Consider the following 27,267-nt stretch of genomic DNA (forward strand, 5'->3'; position numbering starts at 1 on the left):
ACCCTTTCTCATCATTTCCTCCTTCCATTCTCCCAAGAGAAGGAAAGGTATTCACTATGCAACCCCATCAGCTACCAAACCACCCTGGCAAATCAAGTTGCATCAGGAACAAATGCATCCTCTCCTACTGTGGCCAAATAAGATAGCCCCACTAGGTTCCCATAGATTCCATGGAAGGCAACAAAATTCAATGAGACAACCCCTGATCTAATTTTTAGGTGACACACATTAAGACCAAGCTTCACATCTGCTCCACATTTGTAGGGGCCCTAGGTCTGGACCATGCATGCATTTTGGTTGGTGGCTCAATCTCTATGAATGCCCAATGGGTCCAGGTGACTTGGCTCTCTAGGTCTCCTTCTGGTATACTTGACCCCATCTGGCTCCCTCAATCCTTCCTCTGACTATATCAAAAGATTCCCTGAATTCTGCCTAATATTTGGCTGTGCATGTCCATCTGTTGCCACCACTTGCTGTATGAATCCTCACATGATGTTTATGCTAGGCTTCTGTCCTGAAGTGCAACCAAGTATCATCAAGAGTGTCAGGGTTTGGCTCTCCTCTATGAGGTAGGTCTCAAGTTTGTGCACTCATTGGTTGGTTATTCCTTCAATCTCAGCTCCATCTTTATCCCTGTATATCTTGTAGGCAGGGACATTTTTGGATGGAAGGTTTTGTGGGTGGGTTGGTGTCCCCCTCCTTCCACTGGAAATCCTGCCTGGCTACAGGAAGTGGCCATTTCAGTCTCCTTATCCCTAGCTCCTGGGGTCTCACCCAGGGTCACTCCCATATCCTCCCAGGAGCCTGACCCACCCCAGGTCTCTGCCTTGTCCCTGATATTCCCCCAAATGGATTGCTTTTAGCTATCCTTAAAGGCTCTTTTTCACTTTCTCTTCTACTAGATTCAGTGCGTCTTGATTTATGTTGAGATCCTTAATCCACTTGGACTTGAGCTTTGTACAAGGTGCAAATGCGGGACTATTTTCATTCTTCTACAAACAAACAGCCAGTTTGACCAGCATCATTTATTGAAGATGCTTTCTTTATTCCATTGTATATTTTTGGTGTTTTTGTCAAAGACCAAATGACCATAAGTGTGAGCTTTTATTTCTGGGTCTTCAATTCTATTCCATTGTTCAACATGTCTGTCTCTCTACCAATACTGTGCAGTTTTTATCACCATTGCTTTGTAGTAAAGCTTCATGTCAGGGATGGTGATTCCCCCAGCTGCTCTTCTATTGTTAAGAATTGTTTTCACTATTCTGGGATTTTTTTCCTTTCCAGAAGAATTGGAGAATTGCTCTTTCTATGTCTTTGAAGAATTGTGTTGGGATTTTGATGGGGATTACATTGAATCTATAGATTGCCTTTGGCAGAATGGCCATTTTTACTATGTTAATTCTATCAATCCATGAGCATAGGAGCCATGAGTCCCATGATGTGTAGTCTTTAGTTGGTGGTTTAGTTCCTGGGAACTCTGGGGATAATGGTTAGTTCATAATGTTGTTCCTCCTATGGTGCTGCAAAACCTGTCAGCTCCTTGGGTCCTTTCTGTAGGTCATTTATTGGGGATCCTGTGCTCAGCCAATGGTAGACTGTGAGTATCCACATCTGTATTTGTCAGACACTGGTAGAACAACTGCTCTGAGTGCAGCAGGTCCTCTAGGATAGATTGGGATATGGAGTTTTCACAGAGCAGACCAACTAGAAGTCTGCCACAGCAGCAAGTATCAGGTAGAAGGGGTGGAATGGATGGAAGAAAGGGGAGTGGTATTCGGGGGTCGGGCGTGGTTGATGGGTTCCAAGTCTACCAGGCTCCCAGCAGCAGCTCCAAGACTCTGAATGCAGTGGTTGCTCTAGGATGGACCAGGATATGGAGTCTACTCAGGAGCAGACCAACAAGAGTTTAACCCAGCAGCAAGTACCTTGCTAATTCTTTTTTTTCATTTTTCTTTTTTTTAATATTTTTGTTACATATTTTCCTCAATTACATTTCCAATGCTATCCCAAAAGTCCCCCATATCCTCCCTCCCACTTCCCTAACCACCCATTCCCATTTTTTGGCCCTGGCATTCCCCTGTACTGGGGCATATAAAGTTTCCATGTCCAATGTGGCTCTTTCCAGTGATGGCCGACTAGGCCATCCTTTGATACACATGCAGCTAGAGTCAAGAGCTCCTGGGTACTGGTTAGTTCATAATGTTGTTGTACCTACAGGGTTGCAGATCTCTTTAGCTATTTGGATACTTTCTCTAGTTCCTCCTTTGGGGGCCCTGTGCTCCATCCAATAGCTGACTGTGAGCATCCACTTATGTGTTTGCTAGGCCCCAGCCTAGTTTCACAAGAGAGAGCTATATCAGGGTCCTTGCAGCAAATGCTTGCTAGTGTATGCGATGGTGTCATCGTTTGGAGGCTAATTATGGGATGAATCCCTGGATATGGCAGTCTCTAGATGGTCTATCCTTTTGTCTCAGCTCCAAACTTTTTCTCTGTAACTCTTTCCATGGGTGATTGTTTCCATTTCTAAGAATGGGCAAAGTGACCACATTTTGGTCTTCGTTCTTCTTCAGTTTCATGTGTTTTGCAAGTTGTATCTTATTTTTAAATTTGATATTTTCTTTATATACATTTCAAATGCTACCCCAAAAGTTCCCCCCACCCTGCTCCCCTACCCACCCACTCCTGCTTTTTGACCCTGGCATTTCCCTGTACTGGGGCATATAAAGTTTGCAATACCAAGGGGCCTCTCTTCCCAGTGATGGCCGACTAGGCTATCTTCTGCTACATATGCAGCTAGAGGTATGAGCTCTGGGGGTACTGGTTAGTTCATATTGTTGTTCCCACCTATAGGGTTGCAGACCCCTTCAGCTCCTTGGGTGCTTTCTCTAGCTTCTCCATTGGTGACCCTGTGTTCGATATTATAGATGAATGTGAGCATCCACTTCTGTATTTGCCACGCAGTCATATGAGACAGCTATAACAGGGTCCCTTCAGCAAAAACTTTCTGGCATATGCAGTAGTGTCTGGGCTTGGTGGCTGACTATGGGATGGATCCCCAGGTGGGGTAGTCTCTGGATAGTCCATCCTTTCATCTTAGCTCCAAACTTTGTCTCTGTAACTCCTTTCATGGGTATTTTGTTCCCTATTCTAAGGAGGAATGAATTATCCACAAATTGGTCTTCACTCTTCTTGATTTTCTTGTGTTTTGCAAATTGAATCTTGGGTGTTCTATGTTTCTAGGCTAATATCCATTTATAAGTGAGTGCATATCTAATGACTTCTTTTGTGATTGGGTTATCTCAGTAAGGATGATATCCTCCAGATACATCCATTTGTTCAAGAATTTCATAACTCCATTTTGTTAATAGCTGAGTAGTACTCAATTGGAACTTAGTGCTATGAATTTGCCTCTTAACACTGCTTTCATTGTATCCTTTAGGTTTCGGTATGTTCTGCCTTCATCTTCATTGAATTTTACAATGTCTTTAATATATTTCTTCTCTGACCCATTGAGTAATCATTGAGTAGAGGGTTGTTAGTTTCCAGGAATTTGTTGGCTTTCTGTTGTTTATACTGCTGTTGAAATCCAGTTTGATCCATTGTGGTCTGTTAAGAGACAGGTAATTATTTCAGTTTTCATGTATCTCTTAAGGTTTGCTTTGTAAGCAACTACATGGCCACTTTTGGACAAGGTTCCATGGGGTGCTGAGAAGGTATATTCTTTCTTGTTTTAGTGAAATGTTCTAAAGGTATCTGTTAAGTCCCGTTGATTCATAACTTCTGCTTGTTTCATTATTTCTGATTTTTTGCTTAGGTTCTGCCTCGATAATCTGTCTTTTGGTTAAAGCAAGGTGTTGAAGTCTCTCACTACCAATGTATGATATTGGAAGTGTGATTTAAGCATTAGTAATCTTTTACTAATATGTGTTCCCTGGCATTTGTGGAACTATTCATAATTGAGACATCCTTATAGTGGATTTTTATATTTTTTGAATATGAAGTGTCCTTCCATAATGTACATTGAAAGTCAAAATATATTATGATGGCTACACTGACTTGCTTCTTGGTCTTTTCGCTTAGAAAATCTTTTTCCTGCCCTTTACTTTAAGGTAATGTCTATCTTTGTTGTTGAATTCTGTTTCTTTTATGAAGCAAATTCAGGGTCTTGTTTTCACATCCATTCTGTTAGTCTGTGTCTTTGGACTGGAAAATTGAGCCCATTGATGTTGAGAGATATTGATGAGCAATAAGTGATGATTCCTGTTTTGATGTTGGTTATGAGTGTGTGTGCATGCGTGTGCGTGTGCGTGTGCGTGTGCGTGTGCGCGTGTGTGTGTGTGTGTGTGTGTGTGTGTGTGTTTCCAGTTTGGGTTTGCTACTATGGGATTATTTCATTTGTTGTGTGGAGTTAACTTACTTGAGTGGAGTTTTCCTTCTAGTATCTCCTATGGGGCTGTATTTGGTGATGGACATGGTTTAAATTTGTTTTGTCATGGACAATCTTGTTTTCTCCATATATAGTGATGTAAAGTTTTACCTGGGTATAGTAGTCTGGGCCATCCACCTGTGGTCCCTTAGAGTCTGCACCAGGACCTTCTGGATTTTAAACTCTCTTTTGAGAAGTTGGGTGTAATTCTAGTAAGTATCCCTTTATATATTATTTGGCCTTTTCCCCTTGCAGCTTTTGATATAATTTCTGTTTGTTACATTTAGTGTCTTAATTATTATGTGGCAGGAGGATTTTTTTGGTCCAATCTATTTGGTGTTGTTTAAGCTTTTTGTATGTTTATAAGCAACTCTACCTTTAGGTTAGTAAATTTTTCTTTTATTATTTTGTTGAAAATATTTTCTGTGTCTTTGGAGCTAAGAATCTTCTTCTTCTATTTCTATTGTTCTTAGGTTTGGTCTTTTTATAGTGTTCCAAATTTCCTGGATGTTGTAAGTCAGAACCTCCTTCGATTTAACATTTTCTTTGACTGATGTATCAAATACTTCTACTCTATCTTTGACACATGAAATTTTCTTTTCTATGTCTTGTATTATGTTAAAGATGCTTGTGTCTGTGGTGTTTCTTCTCCTATCTAGGTTTGCCATCCCTAAGATTGCCTCTGTTTGTATTTTCTTCAGTGGTTTCTCTTCTATTTTCAAGTCTTGAACAGTTTTATGTGTTTCCTTCACCTGTTTGATTATATTTCTTGTGTTTCATTAAGGGATTTATTCATTTTTTTTCTTTAAAGGTGTCTATCGTCTTCATAAAATTGAATTTAAGATCATTTTGTTCTGCTTCAGCTACATTAGGATATCCAGAGCTTACTGTAGTAGAATATCTGGGATTTGGAGTTGCCATATTGCCTTGGCTGTTGTTGATTGTGTTCTTATGCTGACCTTTAGCTCTAGGGTTGTCTCTGGTGCCAGCAAGCCTCCTGAAAAGCAGGGCAGATTTGTGAGCAAGCAGGTAGACTGCAGGGTACAGGTTAAATTTGCTCTGCTGTGTGTGGCTAAGGAAACCTGGCAGGCAAGAGACCTTGGGCAGAGACTGACTAGAACATTCTAGATGCTGAGAGACCTGCAGAAATGCAGGCAGAGCCATGGACTGGAAAATGGAGCTCAGTGGACAGGGTACATCTAGGAGCCACAGTTGGATCTGACAGGCAGATGACTTGGAGGAGACTGGATTGTTTTTTTCAGAGACTGTACTTTCGATGTGATAGAATTTGTAAAGGTTGTGAAGGTTTACTTATTCATGTTTTATATTTGTGATATTTATTAACCCGAGATCTTGGTGATCAACACCCGCCACCCAAAAGGGAAGGGTTATGTCTCACAAAGTGTTTTTGTGTCAAGCTTACCAGGGAAAGATGTGCTGGATAGTTTTATGTCAACTGACACATGTTAGAGTAATCTGAGAGGAAGGAACAACTGTTCAGAAAATGGCTTCATAGGTATGGGCTGTGAGCAGGTCAATGGAGAATTTTCTTAGTGCTTGATGGGGATGTCCAGCTGACTTATGGTGGTGCTATTCCTGGTCTGGTGGTCCTAAAAGAAAGCAAACTACCAAGAACAAGGCAAGAAGTTGCCATGTCCTCTGCCTCAGCTCTTGCTTCTAGGTTCCTGTCATGTTTTTCTATCCTTGCTTGCTTTGATGATGGACTACAGTGTAGAAGGGTGAGCCAAATAAACCTTTTTACCCTCAGCTTGCCTTTGGCTATGACTTTTCACCACAGCAATAGAATCCCAAAAAATGTGTGCTGTATGTGTATGGGTGTGTGGTTGTGTGTGAGTGTGCATGTGTGTTTTAAATACTCTTACCACATGGTTCTAAGTAGCCTGGAACTTATTGTGTGGAACAGGCTAGAAAGAAAAATCTCCACATCTTTGCATCCTGAGTGCTGGGATGAAAGGCATATACTGCAATGTGTGGAGTACTCTTTGTTTGTTTGGTTTTGTTTTTAAATGTTTGGGTTTATTTAGGTGTTCTCCATATGCATGGCTGATCTGGAACTACTTACCTTCTGGCACTTCACCCATCCAACTACCCTAGTCTGAGATTAGAGGCCAGAGACAGGAAGACTGAAAGAATATGTTTAGTAACTTTATCAGATTGTAAGCCTTTAGTGATACTTGTTGGACACTGATTTGTGTTTGTGTGAGTTAAAGTTTACTTGTTTGTTCTATCTTGGAATTTTTCCCAGAACCAATCAGGATGGCAGTTCATGGCCCACCCCAATTCCTGGAGCTGATAAGGAAGAAGGCACTGAAGTATGAGACCTTGGTTGTCTCTGGAGAAATTGCTCATTGATCTTCTCCCAGCACTGTTCAAGGAGGCTTTCACTGATAGATTCACTAAGGTTGTGAAGGCTATGGTGTCAGCATGGCCTTCCATCTTCTTTCCTGTGGTGCCTTGATATACAGGCTCGAGAAGGCAATATTTCAGGTATGCTGGGTGGATTATATGTCCTATTTACACATGAATTTCAACTCAGGTAAGCATGGCCAATGTAACATCAAGTGGGGGACACTGGGGTTTGGGGAAGTAATCGACTGGATCTTGCAGGATGGGAACAGAGGTAGATCAGAAGTTTCACTAGCAAGATTGCAGATGCCTTGACTGATGTTGTTCTCTGATGAGAAAATACTGTTCAGTGTACAGTGGACTAATAGTAAAGATGTAGGTACAGGGAAAGAGCCTTCCCTTGACTCTCCCACAGGTAGTAGTAGTACCAGTTAAAGAGTAACAAAATGGAGTAAACTCACAGGGCTATGGAGGCAGCTCAGAAAAAGTCATTAACAACATTAGGTTGTTAGTGGACATTCAGCACTAGGAGAAAAACCAAACACTGCCTAGACCAGATAGGAGAAAGGAGGAGCTGACTCCATGGAAAGTCATCTCTTTTCCACTGACACTTCACCTGTTACCCATAGGAGGTAGAAACTTTGAGTACCCGATATGCAGAATGAGCATCATGATGTTTGGGATACATGGACTGGAATTGCTGGTGCTAGCTGCTCAGGAGAGACCAAGATCCAGAAGTAGGTAGAAGAGCCTGAGCAGGAAGCTGTACCAAATCCTACTGTGAAGGTGATAACTGCTGACTTCTGTTTTGGAAAACTTACAAATGAGTGATGCACATACTTCTTGGATTGAGCCTAGGAAAGAAAAGTTTGCTTGCAATCCTGAAGTAAAATGTTGACATCTTCATTTTTCAAAGGCCAGCTTTGACATCCAGGGCAAACTGAGGCTGTGCATAGAGTTGGTAGCTGATCACCCAGCTGACTTTTCTCTGAAGGAGCAAAGGTTGATTCTATGGGGTTGGCAAGAAGCAATCTGTTGCCAGCAAAATACTCAGTGTGACTGGCAAGAAGTGTTGATGGATCATACATAATTTCTCTCTCTCTCTCTCTCTCACTCTCTCTCTCTCTCTCTCACACACACACACACACACACCCACACCCACACCCACACACACACATATAATTTACATACATATTTTCTCTCTCTCTCTTTCTCACACACACACACACACACACACACACACACACACACACACGGTGGATGAAGTAAGCTTCAAAACCTTCAACTTTGTACATATACATACATACACATTTGATGGGTGGAGCAAAGCTCCAACACTCTTTTTCTTCCACAGCCTATATATCCCAGCTATATCTTCCAAATATTACAAAAATAACAGTGTACTTATAGTCTATGGTTTAAATGAAAGTTTACAATGAGTATACTAAGAGAAAATATGTTTCCCAACACCTTCACATGAGCCAATATTTTAAGTATTATGAATAAAATTATTATTCCCAAGAACCTAATTACATTTGTAACTAAGCAGCTTGAAATAGATCAGCAATGTGTAAGCAAACAAGGTAGTTTTTCTTTTTTTCTTTTTTCTTTTTTTTGTTTGTTAAATGTCAATAATAAAATAAAAAATATTTACTTATATTTTTTCTTCCAAACAACTATTTTCACTTTAATTATAAATAACTGTGGAAGCATTTGTAGCTGATAGGAAAACTGTCCACAGCATTTCCGATAATGCCATTCCTAACTTATGGGAAACAGTCTCTTGTTCTTCAGTTCAATTTACTTTGGTTCTTTAAGGGAGTAGCTTATATAAACATTGTATTAGTGTAAGATTGAAGCTTTTCTGATGGGACTGAGACAAAGGTCTCTAGTGTTCTCTCTTCACAGAGATATCATAAAAGCAATTTCATCCTCGATCTTGTCAATGTTTCTCTACTTTAAGAGTACAATTCTTTTGTACTAAGATATGATGATGATTTTTGGATGTCCTCAGTTTCTGTAGCTAAGTCTCCCTTTCCATTTCTTATTTTGTTCATTTGGATTCTTTCTCTATGGCCTTTAGTTAGTTTGGCTAGGGGTTTATCCACTTTATTGATTTTTCTCAGTCAGCTCTTGGTTTTGTTGATTCTTCATATCATGCATTTTGTTTCTTTTTTTGTTCTTGGATATTTTATTTGTTTACATTTCAAAAGTTTTTTTCCTTTCCAGGTCTCCCTTTTGGAACCCTCCTTTCCCATTCCCCCTGCCCCTGCCTCTATAAGGGTGCTTCTCCACCCACACAGAGCATGGGTGCTCTGGGTCAATATCTTAGAAATGATATGCCCTAATCCACTTTCCATACATATTTCTTTATTTTTGAGTCAGTCTGACGTAGACTAACCTAGCCTGCAGCCAATTATGAAGCTAAGGCTAGCTTGAATATTTACCCTGATGCTACCACCCCTGAATCCTGAGACAGGAACTGTGGACCACCAAACCAGCAGTGAGATCAGTTTCTGTGGAACTGCATTCTTTTTGTTTGTTTGTTTTTGTTTTTGTTTTGTTTTTCGAGACAGGGTTTCTCTGTATAGCCCTAGCTGTACTGGAACTTACTTTGTAGACCAGGCTGGCCTCAAACTCAAAAATCTGCCTGCCTCTGCCTCCCGAGTGCTGGGATTAAAGGCATGTGCCACCACGCCTGACATGGAACTGGATTCTTTTAAGGAGAAATTGGAGAGTAAAACGCACCTTTAATACTGCAAGTTACTGATTGAAATGAGAGGTCCAAATTCAAAGGCCATTGAAAACCTTGCTGGAGACTGGGCTTGATATATTGCCCTCTTGCCTTCACATGGAAAGAAGAGGGAGGAGTATCAGGAGTACACAGCTGTCTTACTGCAGAGGCAGCTCATACATGACAGCCTGTGTCAACAGCAACAAAGAGCCCAAAGAAGCTAGTAGAGAGACTGATTCCCTGGATGAAGTCACTGTCTGGTCTCTCAGACACTGAGTGCTCTACTAACCTGGTTCCATGTGTCCACACCTTGACCAAATGGGCAAGCACCCATCTCATGTCTACAGGCTGTCTCTAAGATAGGCATGTGGCCCAAGATGACACCAAATATTTTTCTTTCCTCATATAAAGACATTTCAGGCATTGATTTTAAATGATGTTTACTGGTATGAGAAGATGAGGCAGGAGATTTGTAAATTTAACCCAACATGATCTGAAGAATCAATGGCCCCAGAAAAATATTTCTGAGGGATTGCAAACCCTCTTAGGTAGACAAAATTATCAGCCAGGATAGGCTACAAAGTAAAACCCTCTGGAAGTAAAGCATCTTACAGAAATGAACAACTGGATGAGTTGATCAAAATCAACCTGAGATGTACCTCAGTGGTTCTATGCTTGCTTGGCATAGATGATGTCTTGGGGCTCCATCTCACATATTGTGAAAATAATTTGAAATTTTCAAACTTGATGGTTCAGCTCAGTGACTAATTACCACCATAGCTCAAGTCTAGTTACTGGTCTTTCTCTTTCCACCATGGGTAAACTAAGGATATCACGAATTGCTATAGGTAAAGTACTTGGAGGTATAGAATAACAATGAATCAAAAGTTTATTTCACATACTGAAAATATTTGGAATTACCTTGAAATTTTCATTCTCAATTTTTTTATTCATTTGTTTGGTGTGTGTATGTGCATGTTAATGTATTTGTGTATTGTAGATTCTTTAGAGAGAAACTCATCATATAGGACTGTTGAGCAATAATAAGGGTCCCAAACACTGTCTTAAAAAGGACTGACAGTCAAATAGACAGATATTGTTCTAGGACAAACTACTAGTATTCTTTCACACTTCTAAGGTGCAGGCTTCAAACCAGAGAACAGAACAAACTGGGCTACTGGTCCCCAATTAAGCTCAATGAAAACACCTGAAACTTCACACATTCTCTTCACACTATGGTAGAGGGGAATACCATTGGAGGCACACAAAATTCTGGGAACTGCTACTGACCAATATCATTTTAATCAATTACTTCATTTTTCTGAAACCTGTGTGAAATGGTGTGACTTTCTCTAAGATGTTCTCAATTTTGTGTATATGCAGATTTATTGTACATATGGTGCTTGTAAATGCTAGGATCCACAGATTTCTGAAGAAATGGGATTAACACCTGAAGCCTGAGTTCCAGCTGGAGGCATCTGATGATAGTTCTGAAATAAAATTCTTCCCTCTTCTAAAGCAACATGTACTATTAAAACATGGCTCATTGCCTTTTTGGGCTCATGAACTTTTGTTTGTTGATTTGTTTGTTTTTCTGAAGAGCATGAAAGGAATTTTCTGTGAGCAAACTTCCAGCAGGTTCACAGGTTCCAAGCAACAAGGCCTGTGAAGTTGACAGGCAGACAGGGACACAGGGTGAGAGGAAGGAAGGAAAAAGGAGTGTGAGAGACACAGAGATTGGGTTTATAAATTTTTTTACCACCGGCCAACCTAGATATCCATATGTGAACCACCATAGCTGATAACTTTATCCACCTACCCCAGATATTGAATCATGACATGCTAGCATCCATGTGTTCATTTTGACTCTCTCCAGAGGATATTTGCTCAAAATGCTTAAAGTTAGATATATTATTCTACTCAGACGTTCAGGAATAACATCTAAAAAAGCACCCATGTTCTATTTATTCAATTATATATTACAGTGAAGAACAAAAAGTTTACAAGTCCATGACAAAGGATCTAGTTAATCTGTCCCAGCAGAGTCCACTCAAAACATCCAAGTTGCCTTTGCCAGTCCACAAGTCTGCTCCCCATGTCAAGCTTAGCCTCCAAAATCCCAATTATTGTACATCCTTTCCTTTCCAAGTATCTGTACATTGCCTGAAGTCAGTCTCTGAGCACCCCAGATGAGAGATGTGTCTCAAGACTGTCATTTATTCACATGCAGAAGTTCTGAATCCATGTTCACCGCCAGCAAAAACAAAGTCTACCCCCCTGACCATAGACACAGGGCTCGCCACATTTGTGGCATATACGTGTAGCAAAAGAGAGGCTCTTGGGCTGCCTTATTGCCCTTAGTGTATCCATGAGTTCCTGACAAAGTTGGGCAAATCTTTCTACAGAGACATGTCCCAACTCATTATAACACTCCAGAGGGGCAGGGTACTGTTCCACATTCATCTTCTTTCAGTTGGCTGTTTGCTGTAAAAGGTCCTTCAGGATGGGCATGGAGAAGTCATTGTTGTACAAGTTGATCTTGGTGAGCTGAGAGCATCGTATGAAGGAAGGTAGGAGTGCATTGAGCTGAGAGTCCTTCAGCTTACATCCCTGCAAATTCAGAGTCTCAAGAGTTTTTGCCACTTTCTCTAAGAGACCTCTCAGAGGCATCACATCCAAAACCTGTAAGACCATGCCTTTCATCTCCAGATGTTTTAGCTGAAAGAGACTCTGACAGCAAGAGAAGGAATCCAAGTCTGACTGTGAAATTTGGTAGTGAGTGATGGAGAGGGACTCCAAGGGTGTCATCAAGCACCTAGGAATAAGTGAGACCAGATGGTTAATTCTGGCAAGTGGTGATGGAGAGCGTGGAATGCAGTTTACACAGTTGTAGAAGGGACCAGGTGACCCAAGGTCACCCACACTTAATCTGCTGGCTTCAGTCCCACACAGAAAACCAGTTTTGCCCATAAGACACGTAGAGGAAGTTCTGTGACAAAAGAGTCCTGACAGGATCTAGGGACATTACATGTGGGCTCATTTAAAGCTGCATTTCATCCAAGTTTCTGAACAGTCACTCTTGCTATCCCTTACAGTTCCACACAATCCCTCATATCCCTTGTACTCCACAGTACTGGGGCTCAAAACCATGAGAAAGTAGGGGAAGATATTAGGCTGTTCCCACAGATCTTAGCACAGAGCTAACCTCCTCACTTTGATGGTCTCCCCCAGCTCCTAACTACATCCTTAACTCTCTGTTCCCTTCTGATCATTTTTGTTTGTTTGTTTGTTTGATTATTTTGTTCCTTTTCTCTAGATAGGATTTCTCTGTATAGCCGGGCTGTCCTGGAACTCACTCTGTAGACCATGCTGGCCTCTAACTCAGAAATCCACCTGCCTCTGCCTCCCAAGTCCTAAGATTAAAGGCATGTGCCACCACTGGCCAGCACTTCTGATCATTTTGTTGGCTGTGATTCCAAGAAGAATTACAGTCTCTTCTGATCAGATCTGTGCTACTCCTTACCTCCCTTCAGTCTTTTGCTTCAGGAGTAATTATTTGAGACTTTGAATCAATACACATAACGGCCATATTCTAAAAGGTCACTAAAATTTTTTCCAGGTGGCTGACTGTCAGACATTGTACATGAATAATCCTTAAAACGGACAAAAAAAATTCTCTGCTAGGTAACCCAGATCTCCATCCTTGCTTACCTGAAGACCTGACTCATGTGGTCTGTGAGAAAGTGGACACCTTGCATGGAGAGATGCTGGAGACAATTGAATTTGGAGAAGATAGAAACGAACTCCTTGACACACTTATCTTCTCTGTCTCCTGTCCTATTGGCAATCTTGAAGACATTCTTATAGAGGGGTGCCAGGAGAAGTTTGCGAAGATTTCTCATCTGCCCTAAGCAGGGAGCAAAACGGGCCAGATTAAACACATTCCACTCAGTGTTCAGTTCGAATTCCTCGATGTGCTCTGGATGAAAGACATTCAAAATCTCTAAGACAAAGTCCACGGGCATAGCCCAGATCTTCATGTTTATACAGCACAAATGTAGGGAGTCCTTTCTCTGCTGGGCCCACTTCAAGAAGTATGCTTGTGTTTCATCACGGCGGGGCCTGAGGCACAGGTCTGCTACCACTTTCAGCTGCTTCCTCCGTGCATATCTGCGAAGGACCTTCACTACTGTAGGCTTCTCATTCAAGGACTCTGAAGAACAGCTACCATCCTCTGCACCAGCCCATATGTCCCAGAAGGCATGGTGCACATTCCTCAGGTCCAGAACCTGAAGTTTTCCCCTGTCAGGAGTGAAACATGTCAAATGTCAGCAGACGTGACTACCCACAGTCAGCTTTGACTACCTGACTCTAAACTCAAGTCTCCCCCACTTTGGTAAGGTATAATTTCTTTAAACAGAGTGCAATGTGCACACAAGCATGCTACAGAATCTTTCCCTGAGCTGCATGTGTAGACCTGACCACTTTCCTTCCACTAAGGTACTCTTTATTTCTCCTTAGTCCCATTAATAGTGGTTGTGGGAAAACCAGGAATAAGCTCATTCTAGAGGCTACTTAGAGTAAGCTGTAATCCACTGACAACTGTCAGTTACAACTGTCCTTAGTCCAAGAAGACAATAGCTTCAAGGTTCCTGCACCACTGTCTGATGATCCCATCGGAAGCCATTCTCCCTGAACCCACAATCTCTACTGTGTACCCAAATGATCCCTGAAAGACAACTTGATTATTACGCACCTGGGGTGAGATTCTCTTGTCAGTTGCATGTCTATTCCATCTAGCACAGCCTGCAAGGTCTCCAAGTTAGGTGACTTCATCAAAGCCCCCACAGGGAGACAGGGAAAAGTCCAGGCTGCCACGATTGCCTTCATGAGCTTCTTAAGTCTGCCAGCAAAGGCCTCCTTGAACAGAGCTGGGAAGAGCAGAAAAGGCACCTCCTCCAGACAGAACAAGGCCAAAGCCTCATCTCTCAGCAGAGCCTGCAATGCCAGATTCTGGAGAGTGGACGGAGTCTGAACAGTCATCCTCTTCGGTCTCCAGTCAGAAGGCTCCTTGGGAAGGATTCAGAAAAAAATATACTTTCAAGACAAAGTTTGTAAAACTTCTTCACCATTACATCAACCACTAATCTTCAGAGTTACTACTCTGACAGTGACAGAGAAATCAATTTACCTCTTCAACCTAAACTGGTGGTGGAGAGACAGACTCCCACAACCGGGGTCTTTCTAAAAACCAAATGAGCACATAATTTTCAAATCAAAATACTTTTTGTGTTACCCTTTCTCAAAAACATTCTTAAAAAAATATTCCAGGGGCTGGTGAGATGGCTCAGTGGGTAAGAGCACCCGACTGCTATTCCGAAGGTCCAGAGTTCAAATCCCAGCAACCACATGGTAGCTCACAACTGTCCGTAACAAGATCTGACTCCCTATTCTGGTGTGTCTGAAGACAGCTACAGTGTACTTACATAAAATAATTAAAAAAAAAATCGAAAATCAAACAAAACCAACCGACTGACCAACCAACCAAACAAACAAACATAAATCCTTGTGATGCAGATCAATATTAATTCCCAGTAAGCAGAATGACTTCAGTACATTTCTACAATTTTTAGGGTTTCCTGGGTCTGGTAAGCAGATCATGTACACAGAAGAAAGCTATGTGGAAAAGATGAAACGCAAAGCCTAAGACAATACATATGCATAACTCAAAAGTTTCACTCGAGCAATTGGGCATTGAAGAAAATCAAAGATACATGGTGTACAGGTCTACAGTGTGAGCCAGAGCCTGTCTCTCACTCTCACACACATACACACACACAAATTCAGTGAAGAAGAAACCTGAAGGAACAGTTTAGTCAGAATGAACTGCTTTCCAGCTTCCCAGGAGCCACATGGCCAGTTCTAAGAGAGTTTGAACAAGATACAGAATACTTGTCTCAAAAAATTATATGAAACACACTAATGAACTATGCAAGCTATAGAAATATATCAGTGATGCTACAGAAGTATGTCGGTGATGAGTCTAAAAATTCAATTGGAATGAAACCCAAGGTCTTTAACCTGTTCCTCTAAAGAACTCTAAACTTCTCTACATCAAACTGCATTACCCAAGGAAAAACCAGTACATACCAGTTGAGCACTGCAGATAGGTCTCCAAGTCCCAGCTGCACCAGGCAGTTATCAGGCTGCAGGTCTCTGAGTGTGTTCTCTGGATCAACTGGAGCCTTTATATACCTCTGTGCTAACCCCTCCCTATTTTAGCCACACCCTCCAACCAAAACTGGAATTGGATTTCCTGGTTTAATCTCCACCCTTCAAATTCCAGATCAAAGATCTAATCATTTCATCGGTTAAATCAGAAGGAATTGTATTCACATACTCTCCACTCTTCCTCATCCCCCCCCCAAAGTTTCATGGATAAATATGAACATTCCACTTGTTAATTAACCATATAACATCAAGTTTTTTGATTTGTTCTTTCATTTACTTAAGGTTTACTTAGTTTTCAATTTGTTCCAGGGATCTTGTCATGCTCAGAAGCCAAGGGTGTTTTAGAAGTCTAATTCTAGAAATTCTTCTGCCTCAGAATCCTTCTTATTGCTAGGATTACTGTTATGAATAAACACATCTGGTTGGATTTCATTCATGGGACCAGAGTCATTTTTAGTTTTCATCAGCTAAGGGTTTAATCTGTTATTGATCAGAGACATACCATAATTCAAAGGTATTCTTTTTAGCTGGATTTGGGACAGAATACAGAGTCAGAGTTAGGAATAGGTACTGGAGCTAAAGGGCTTGAGTGGATGCTCTGTCAGTAAACTGCAGCAGCAGCCACGCAAAAGGTAGGGTAGGAGCAAGGATTGATTCCATTACTATAGTGGCCAGGGTGTTGTGTGTGTACTCAGTTGGTAGGGAGCTACCCAGCATTCAAGGATTCCTCTCTAAAACTCTCTGTGCAACAGACAAGATGGGGCATGCTGGTAAGCTCAAAATTGGAAGTGGGAGGTAGGAGGCTCATTTGAATGTCATCTTCAGCCAAACTGTAAGCTGAAGTATAGTCTGATCCCTAAAAGACCTGCTTTCTAAATGGACAAAGGCAAACATGAACAGGAAGGTGTGAGGGAGATGGTGCCCTTGGCTGCTCAGGCAACTTAGATTATGACAAGTAGGATCAGCCTAACAACATTCCTCAGGGATGTGGGTCTTGGGCTGGAGACTTGGCTTAGAAAGAAGGAACACCTGTCAACCTTCTATTCCTATCATCTACATGGTGGCTTGAAATGATCTGTGACTCCAGTTCCAGCAGTTGTGAAACTGCGTTCTGACCTTCTAGGGGAGCAGCCATGAGAGGGCTGCCCATTCATAGTTGTAGGCAAAGCACCCCTACACATAGAACAAATCTTACTAAAACAATACATTTATACTGAGAATGGGAGCATACACATTGATTCCCTCCCCTCAGGAGTCAAAGTTTGACTGATTCAGGGAGTTCAGAGCTACCCTTATCTTAATAACTAAACCCCAACCAGTGAAATCTATGGAGTGAGGATCTTTCACAAAATTAAACCAGAGCTGGGCAGGGTGGCACAGGGCATAAATCCCAGCACTACAGTCAGAGGCAGGAGCATCTTTGATTTCGAGGCCAGACTGCTCCTCAGAGTGGCTTATGGGACATTTAGGGCTCTTAAACAAAGAGACCCTGTCTAAAAACAACAAAACAAATACACAAACAAGATGAAATTTCTCAGATGGTGCAGGTACAGACTTAAAACCCAGGATTAGGTAGGTAGATGCAGGAGAAGCTCTGAGGTCAAGGTTACTCTAGTATACAACTTGAGTTCAGAAAGAACCAGAGAAGGGTAAACTGACCAACCCTGTCAAAAATCAATCAAACAAACAAACAGACAGAGAGACAAAAACCAAACAAAAAAGTACCCAAAACACAAAATAAAATTCTTAAATTAACCTCAAGGGAGCTTAAGAGCCAGTGAGATGGCTCAGAGGGGAACGGCACTTGCTGTCAAGCCTGAGTTCAGTAGTGGTACCCACAGCTGTACTGACAGAGACCACTTCAGTTTACAGTCCACCCACTCTACATGCACACTCCCTAGCTGATCCACCAATTCACAAATGAACTAAGACAGTCAGCATGTACAGAAGAGCAGGAGAGCTATCAAGGGTGGTGGTGCAAGTTTCAGTGAACTGATGAAGGATGACCCCCAAACTACATAATGTAATTCTGTGTCTCCCATTCAAATACCAACAATGGGAGCTGGGTGTTTGATTGGCAGCTCAGCCTCTTGTTCTGGCTTCATGAATTAAAATATCTGCAGTAAAACTCCTTGGGTCAAGAAAAAAAGGCTTTCTCCAAAATGCTAACGAGATCTCCTTGGAAAAGAAAGAAGAAATCCAAAGTAGAAAGAAAGATTTTCAGAGTAAAATGGGACCAAGAGAAAAGAGACTTTGAGCTGGATGGGGCTCATGACCAGGGAATTCCGGAGCCTAGGGGCATTGACCTTGCCGAGTTAATAGGCACTACAGTTTTTAATGAAAGAGCCACAGGTAACACTGTCTAGAGATAAAGACAATGACCCACCTTTTCATTGGATATTTTCTTTATTTACATTTTCAAATATTACCCCCTTTCCTGGTTTCCCCTGTGAAAAACATCCTTCCCCTATGCCCTCCCCCTCCCCCTGCTTACTAATCTACCCACTCCTGCTTCCTGGCCCTGCCATTTCCCCACACTGGGGCATACAGATAAGTGGATATTAGTCCAGAAGACCAGAAGCTCAGAATAGCCAAGATAAAATTAACAAACCACATGGAACTCAAGAAGAAGGAAGACCAAAGTGTGGATCTTTTATCTATCTTAAAGGGGGTGGACAAAAGGGGGGAACATGGAAGGAGATACAGACTCAAAGTGTGGAGTAGAGACTGAATAAACGACCATCTAGAGACTGGCTCACCTGGTGATCCATCCCATTTACAGTCACCAAACTCAGACACTGATGTGTACACACTTTTTCAGCATGCATAAACAATGTCACACCTCAGAGTTGGAATGGAGGCTTTGTATACATACCCAATGGTGGGCAAAAGCTTTCTTCAGGTCCAGGCTTTGTGCTCAATGGGAGACAATAGATCCCTGATCATATTATATTGCAATAACTTTTTTTCTAGAGATTTTCTGAAATTGACCTGTGTTCCTCTGAGCAGCTTGTCCAGGCTGTCCTTGGGGAATTTCATGCACAGTAGAATCTGTTGTTTGGGTAGTATTGTTGCACCAAGGTTCAAGGAGCCCTGTCCTGGTGAGGTTGACCTTCTGTTCCATGCTCATCAGAGTAGAAGAATGGAAAGTCTCAAAGTTTTTCTTGATCTGGTGTGTTTCTTGTTTGTTTGTGGGGGTTTTGGGGGGTATTTTTTACATCTGTCTTTGTTTGAGGGTTTCCTCTGGACCTGACTGTGGCTGAGATCCTGTTACTAAGCACTATTCTCTGTTTGGCCATGAAACTTCTAACCCCCTTGCTATTCAGGTGCCCAGAGCTTTTATTCTGGTAGCTTGGTGCTCTCTATCACCTATGCAGATATAGCAGATGCTTCAACAACCGTGCCTATAGTATTTAGCCATTCACATCTTCCTAGCACACACAATTCCTTTCTTTTTCACCTCTGAGCGACACCAGTAGGACCTGGGAAGGAACATTGTGAGGGTCACACCAACACCTGTTTGTTGCCCAAAGCTATGAGCAACCATTTTCTTCCTTGACTGACAATTGAATTTAACAGGCAAAATCCAGAGACTACAGACTCAAAATCCAAAGGAACTGATGATCTTGGCCTCTCCCATTGATTTTCCCCAGAAATGTGGCTGTCACAGGACAATGGTCACATCTAGCCTTGATCCTCAACCTTTGCATATCTTGAAAATCTCTACCAGATGTGCCTAGAGAGTAACCTCAGGGGTCATTCCAGAATCACTTCTTCCAGGGGGAGAGCATCAATGACACTGTTTCCTATGAAAGTACAGAATATAGATCAGTTTCCTTCCAGTCCAGTGTACACAACGAAAAGTCTTGCTAGCTACAAGTCTTGGAACAACTTCTCTTGAGGCACTTTCCTCAAGATTGGGTCTCATTCAAGGAGCCACTGGCCTTCTCCATGTTGTGGGTTCTCTCATGATCAAGAGTTCTATAGCTCCCAATTTTCAAGCTTCCAAAACTGTACTACCTCACTTATCAAGTCTGGATACTGAGATCCTTTCCTGTAATGAACCCCCATGCTATTCGTTATGGCTGCCTAGGTGAAATAGTCCTCATCTATAACCCTGTCTACACGCAAATTAAAGAAGATACTATCTCTGCCTCTTTGTGTAGTATGAGCCTTCAACCTGTCTAGTTCCTATCTCAGTGGCATTATCTGTAGACAATGTGCTAAGCTGGCACTCCTTCATGTTAATCAGATATGGGATAAAGAGATGGTTCAGGAGTTAGGAGCATGGGGGACAAAAACACAGGAGTTGACACACAAAAGCTAGGATATGTACCTGAGGTATCTGTTAGAGAAGCCAGTGCTCTAACTACTCAGTCATATCTCCCTCCCCTTTTCTTTGCGTCTCCCTTACTGAAATATTTTTTTTTCATACAACGTGTTATGATTATGGTTTCAACTCCCCCAACTCCTCTGAGGTCATTCCCACATTATTTTCCATCTCAATCCACACCCTTTGTATCTCTCCTGAGAAGAGAAACAGGCACTTAAAGAATCCAGAATCATGTGTGGCAGAACACAAGTGTACTGCCAGGACAGGGGAGGAAGAGGCAGGACCACCTCCAGCCTGGCCTAGCAAGTGAGTTACAGAACAGTTTAACATACAATGAGACCCTGCTTGAAAAACAAACAGAGAAATGAACAAATAAACAAAAAGAGCAACAGAAAATCAAAAGAAAAGAAAAACACACAACTTGGAACAGGACAATATAAATAAGCCAACAGAAAAAGAGAGCCAACCCATCAAAAATATAAAGTAGAATCATCAACAACAACAGCAAAAAAAAATCCCAAAGAAATACAGAATACATTCAAAGACACAGAAATCCCAGAAAAACAGAAAGAATTTATAATCTAAAAGCAGAACAATATAAATAAACAAAAGTGTATAACACAACTTTCTAACACTCAGATCTGCTAAATTGTCTTTGAGTTTGTTTTGTTTCCCTCCTACAACTGGTTAATTAGTCTTCTTTTAAGAGTAGGATTTGCATTCAACAGAAAATTTCCATTTAACTCCAGGCAGTGGTGGTGCACATCTTTAATACCAGCATTTGGGAGGCAGAGGCAGGCGGATTTCTGAGTTCAAGGCCAACCTGGTCTACAAAGTGAATTCCAGGATAGCCTGGCCTACACAGAAAAACCCTGACTCAAAAAACCAAAAAAAAAAAAAAAAAAAAAAATTCCATTTAACAAGTTTAGTGTTTCATTTGCAAGACTTTACTTTATAGATTGGAGACAGCTTCTGGGTTCGGAATGGGAGCTTCTTTCAATACTGTCATGAGGTAGAATCTGTGCATGCCCTGTGCCCGCTGCTTCAAGCTCTCTAAATTCATATGTGCATCAGTTCTGCTGTGTTTTAGAAGGCCTTAAGGTATCTTCAGTAGAACGATGGCTACTATGAACATAGTCAAGCAAGTATCTTTGTGGCATTGTGGGTCCTCTTTGGCTTTCTGTCTGTGAGTGGTAAAGCTGGGTCTACAAGGTAGATTGAATCTCAATTATTTGAGAAACTGCCAGATTGATCTTACAAGTGGTTGTGCAAGTTTGCACTCTCTTCAACAATAGAGATGTGTTCCCCTTGTTCCATAACCTCCCCACATGAGCTGTGAAATGAGGTTGAGAGCTCTGATTCAATCACTGAAAAGGTTGCATGTTACAAATATGATTAAAAGGGTGGAGTTTAATCATTTACTCCAATTCCAGTTTGGGATTGGTGGGTGTGGCTACAAAAGGGAGTGGTGAGCAGAGAGGTATATAAAGGCTTCACTGGAGCCAGAGAACACATTCAGAGAACTGCAGCCTGAATAACCGTCTTGTTTGACCAGCACTCAGAGACCTGTCTACAGTGTTCAGAACTAGTAGGTAATGATATTCCCCTGGGTCATGCGGTTTGATGTAGAGACATTTAGACTCCAAGTTAGGACAAAACATGTTAATTTTTTCTTCTTAGAGGAATACATTGAACACCTGGGATTTAATTTCAAATGAAGTTTTAGCTTCATCACAAACGTATATGTTAACCAGGTGATTTCATTATTATGGTTGATTTTCTATTTTGTTTAAGTTGTCCTACAAATGGCCATGTGGCATTGGGTAGGGTGAAAAGCAATAACCTTTTGACTCATAAGACTCCTCAGTATTAACATTACTAGTGTGTTCCCTCACATTTCCATTCACTCAAATGTTTGTGCTTGTTTTTGTGAGTCACTGGCTCACCTGGAGACCAGGGGACCATGTGTCTTTGAACACCTTTAACTCACAATAGCTTGAGTTACACTTGGAGTGTCTTAATGTCTCACTCAATGTCTTACATTAGGCTTTGCTTTATATCGCTTTCACACAGCTTTGATTTTTTTGATATGGTCTGTATTTGGGACCTAGAAAACCCTGAAAATTATAGAAACCCATTGTCATCATCATGCTTAGTGGATCAATATTGATCCAAGACACAGGGTGTTGTGTGTGTGTGTGTGTGTGTGTGTGTGTTTACTGCTTCCATGATTGTTGTGTGTTGCATTTTTGTTTTGGGATTTTTTTTTTCTTTTTTCTTTTTCCTTTTTTTTGTTGATTATTTAATTACATTTGAATTGTTGTTCTTTTTCCCAGTCTTTTCTTTGGCAGCCCCTGACCATCATCTATCCACTTTGACTCTAAGACAATACTCCCTTACACACACACCCAGTCCCCAACAAGCCTCCACAGGACCAAGCATCTCCCTTCCCATGGATATCAGATAATTCAATCATCAGCTACATATTTATCCAGAGCCGTGGATGCACCCGTGTACAAACTTTGGGTGGTGGTTTCATCCGTCAGAGCTCTGAGGGGTCAAGTTAGTGGATATTGATGTTATTCCTATGGGGTTTTAATCTCTTTCACCTCTTCTGTTCTTCCCTAAGCCTTCCATTGTGTTCCCCTGGCTCAGTCCAATGGTTGCCTATAAGTGTCTGCAATTGTCTTACATGCTGGCACAGCCTCTCAGAGAACAGCTATACCAGGCTCTTATCTGTAAGCACATCTTGGCACCAACTATAGTGTCGGGGATTAGTGTCTGCTGATGGGATGGATCCCAGGGTAGGCAGTCTCTGGATGGTCTTTCCTTCAATCTCTGATTCATTTTTTGTCCAAGTTTTTCTTTAGATGGGAACAATTCTAAGTTAAAAATTTTGAGATGGGTGACTGGGCCCTTCCCTCACGTGGGGAACATGCCTATCCACTGAGGCTGGTCTCTTAAGGTTCTATCTCTCTTGTGCTGCACATGTTGTCTTGGGCCATCCACATTAAGTCCTGTGAGTCTTGTCAATTCAATATTACTTTCATTCTTTCTTTTTTTAAAGAGTGTGTCACATACAAAATTTATGATCCAAAACTTATATACCCATTTGGGTGATAGAGAGGCTGCCATGATGACAGTGTGGGCGACTGTCTTTCTATGATGTCTTAGGATGAAGAGATAAATTGATGTCTCTACCATTGCATGAGCAGTAACTCAGAAGCTTAGTGGTTGATGTGATGGTGAGGAAGTTTTATAAATATTCTCTTAAACGTATATGCATTTCTGACTCCTTCCCCAGGATCCTTCTGATTGGAGACCTTAAGAAGATGAATGTTCATACCCCACCCACACTCCAGAAGCTGGCAATTCAGACTCTGGTGAGAGAGGAGGCTCTAGGCATGTCTGATCTGGAGGAGATGGCCCATGGACTCTTCCCAGCACTTTTCAAGGAGGCCATTGATGGCAGACATATCAAGCTCATAAAGGCATTGGTGATAGCCTGGCCTTTCCACTGTCTCCCTGTGGGTGCATTGATGAGGACTACTGACGTGGAAACATTGCAGGCTGTGCTAGATGGAGTAGACATTCGTCGAACCATAGGGTTTCACCCCAGGTAAGCAATTTCCAAGTCCTGTAGAAGGGAGCAGAAGGAGTACACATTAGACATTGTCAGGGAGATTAGATCTGTCATAAATGGATCAGATGCTTCTGATGGCATCATCAGGCAGGGATACAGGGTTCTTGACAGCTACTGTTTACTTGTACTGAGCACAGTTCGATATGGATTAGCCTTGAATATGGACTAGAGTAAATGTGGCCTCACAGTGGAATGAGCCTATCCCTGACATTCCCACAAGAACTAATAATATAAGTAAGGAGAAGTAAAGTGTACCTTATTGAAAGAAAAGTATTCATGTGTACAGAAGCACAGGAAAGCTTCAGTAGCAAGCCTGAGTCCAACTTGGATATCAGGTCCTGAAAAAAAAATGTACACTTTAGCACAGAAGAGAGACGAGTTTAGATATATGTAGTAAAAGCTAATTCAGGGTCTGTCATCATTCTTATGTTTCACCTGCAGGAGGAAAAAGCTACAGTTTCTCGACCTGAGGAATGTGCACCATAGCTTCTGGAACATATGGACTGATTCAGAAGACAGTGACTATTCAGCAGAGATCTTGGATGAAAAGAAAGCCCTGCAGGTCCGTCCCAGATATGCACTGAGGCAGCGTCTGAAGGTCACAGTTGACCTGTGCATCAGGTCCTGCCTTGATGAAGCACAAATATGGTTCTTGAAGTGGGCCCAGGAGAGAAAGGGCTCCCTATATTTCTGCTGTACAAAGATGAAAATCTGGACTCTGCCAGTAAAAGCTCTCAGACATATCTTCCACGTTTTTGATCCAGAGCACATCATGGAGTTAGAACTAAATACTGAATGGACTCTGTTAGAGTTGACACGTTTTGCCCCCTATTTTGGGCAGATGAGAAATCTTCGCAAAGTCTTCCTGGCACCCCTCCACAAAATCGACTTCCATTTACCCAATAGAACAAGAGTCACCGAAGTCAAGTGTATCAACAAGTTTGCTTCTCAGTTCTCCAAATTCAACTGTCTGCAGCATCTTTTCATGTTCTGTGTCCATTTTCTCAGATCCCAGATGAATCAGGTCCTAGGGTAAGCCATGATGGAGAGCTGGTTCAGCTATCAGAGCAAATCTGTCTCTCTTTTCTTAAGGGTTATGGGGACATGATGCCAACCAGTCACTAGGAACAAATATTTAGAGACTCCAAAGACTGGAAGTTATGTCCTGTTTCCATGAATACTCAGTTATACAAGGGAAATTTTACAAGGTAAATCAGTGTCTCAAATGAGCACTCATGAAGTAGGAAAGTGATTTGAGGTAAAGAGTAGGTCAGATCTAGAAAGGATCAGTTGTATTTCTTCCTAGAATCATGGCCGCCCAATCAAATGGAAACTGAAGAGGAATGGAAGTGTGTAGTGAGAAGTCAGGGGACTCACAAGTACAGGGTAAACAGGAGCTATATGCTCAGATCTGTTAGAATAGCCTTCTATCATCACCCAGTTCCCATGGGTTAAATATTTTGAACACAGTAGTGCTGAATACATGGGGCAGGATGTAGAGCTTGGGCTGTAAATGAGAGCAACATGACTGCAGAGGGAATGATAGAATGCAGATTCAGTGAACACACAGCAAATATTGAGATCCTGTCAGAATTCTATTGGGATGGAATTTCTTCTGTGTGCTATCTGGGATTAGGGGATGAACTGGTTCTCAGGTTTAGAGTGAGGCCAGGAGATAAATTATGAGGTTGACATGACTGAGCATTTTCCAACAGGAAGCATCATAGATGATATCCTTAATGACTTAGTAAAACTAATCTTGGGGCACCTGATTCCTTCTACCACTCTGAATATCCCTGCCAAACCTCTCCAATGCCATTTGCCAGAATTAACCATCTGTCTCCTTTACCTCTAGGTGCTTGATGACACCCTTGAAGACCCTCTCCATTACTTACTCCCTGGTTTCACAGAGAGATTTGGATTCCTTTGCCTGCTGTCAGAGCCTCTTTCAGCTAAAACATCTGGAATTGAGAGGTGTGGTCTTACTGGATTTGGATCTTATGCCTCTGAGGGGTCTCCTCATGAAAGTGGCAGGCATTCTTGAGACTCTGGATTTGCAGGGGTGTAGGATGAAGGACTCCCAGCTCAGTGTCCTCCTACCTGCATTCAAACAATGCTCTCAGATCTCCAATATCAACTTCTACAACAATGAATTCTCCATGCCCTTCCTGAAGGACCTTTTGCAGCACACAGCCAACTGGAGCAAGATGAATGTGGAACAATACCCTGCCCCTCTGGAGTGCTATGATGAATTTGCTCAAGTCTCTGTAGAAAGATTTGCCCAAGTTTGTCAGGATCTCATGGATACACTGAGAGCAATAAGGCAGCCCAAGAACAGCTCCTTTGCTACAGATATCTGCCACACATGTGGGGAGCGCTGGGTCTTTGACCAGGTGGCCAACCTTTGTCATTGCTGGCAGTAAAATGGGAACATTCTGGATTGGAATAAAAATAAGGTTTGGAACTCATATCTTATAAAAAAAAATTGTATTTTCCATCTTCATTTGTAATAAAAAGAACAGAAAAAAAATCTCACTCAGCCTAGTCATTATACCCCTTTTCTGTAAACTATCAATAAAATAATTTGTTACTCTGTATTTATTGAAAACTTAGAACATGATTACTTTGTTTAAACATCATTGTTATTGTCTGAATTGAATAAAGCATCTAAATTAAAAGACTACAACAATCACCCTCTGGAAAGAAGTAAAAACGTACACATTGAGGCCAGGCATGTCACAATTCACAATCTTGGGAAAGTGGATAAAGTTATCAGCTATGGTGGGAAATATATGAACTTCTAGGCTGGCCTAAAGTACAGAGGAAGAAAAAAAATAAAGAACATAACTCTCTCAGACTCGTTCTTTCTGTCTTCCCTCACACCCTTTCTCCCTGTCTGAATGTCCAATTCCCTGACCTTGTTCCTTAAGACCAGTGAACTCACCTGATATTTTCCCACAATTAACATGCTTTCATATTCTTAAAACAAACAACATGTAGATTTAGAGAGACTCTTCACCGGTGAAGAGCACATGCTGCTTTTGCAGAAAACGAAAGTTCTGTTTCAGAGCTAATAACCAGGTGGCTGTCAAATGGAACTCAAGCTTCAGGTGCTAGGACCCTCCTTTCTGTCCTCTGTGGATCCCACCTTTCACATGCACAAATCCACATAATACACATGTAGCTATTCCACCAGCTGAAGAAGTCTTTAAATAAAAAAAGGACTCAATTTCACAAGGGAATAAAAAATGGCCCAATTAATTAAAATGGTGATGTTGTTCATTAGCACTTGTGTCTCTGTGAAGGGAGCATGTGGAGTTTTAGGCATATCCTTTGAGCTCCATTGGTGAGCAATATTGTAAGATGCTCTGAGCTCCAGAGTTTGAACTCTTTCACCATGGGTGAGTGAGAAGAAATTAGTAGCTTGTCACTCTGCAATATTTATTTCTGTATGGATTTAATGTATATTCCTCTTTTATTTGCATGTATCCTTGCATGATAGAAAAAGGCATCAGAACGTTGTATAGATGGTT

At 41.6% G+C, this 27,267-nt stretch overlaps 2 protein-coding genes across 2 annotated transcripts; one reads left to right on the top strand and one right to left on the bottom strand.

Moving 5' to 3' along the window:
- The first annotated feature begins 6,947 nt into the window (after positions 1–6,947).
- Positions 6,948–26,157, top strand: Pramel40 (PRAME like 40). Its single transcript, XM_011249642.2, has 4 exons — positions 6,948–6,983; positions 23,396–23,710; positions 24,176–24,766; positions 25,590–26,157. The coding sequence occupies exons 2-4, from the start codon at positions 23,424–23,426 to the stop codon at positions 26,155–26,157; spliced, it is 1,446 nt and encodes a 481-aa protein (XP_011247944.2). The 5' UTR covers positions 6,948–6,983; positions 23,396–23,423.
- Pramel39 (PRAME like 39) lies at positions 11,474–15,751 on the bottom strand. Its single transcript, NM_177913.4, has 4 exons — positions 15,678–15,751; positions 14,284–14,597; positions 13,239–13,829; positions 11,474–12,342 (listed from the first exon to the last, which is right to left on the bottom strand). Exons 2-4 carry the CDS (start codon positions 14,568–14,570, stop codon positions 11,997–11,999), a joined length of 1,224 nt encoding a protein of 407 aa, NP_808581.1. The 5' UTR covers positions 14,571–14,597; positions 15,678–15,751; the 3' UTR covers positions 11,474–11,996.
- Positions 26,158–27,267: the final 1,110 nt, after the last annotated feature.

Source organism: Mus musculus, chromosome 5 (assembly GCF_000001635.26).
Source record: "Mus musculus strain C57BL/6J chromosome 5, GRCm38.p6 C57BL/6J".
In the NCBI taxonomy this organism is placed as follows: domain Eukaryota; kingdom Metazoa; phylum Chordata; class Mammalia; order Rodentia; family Muridae; genus Mus; species Mus musculus.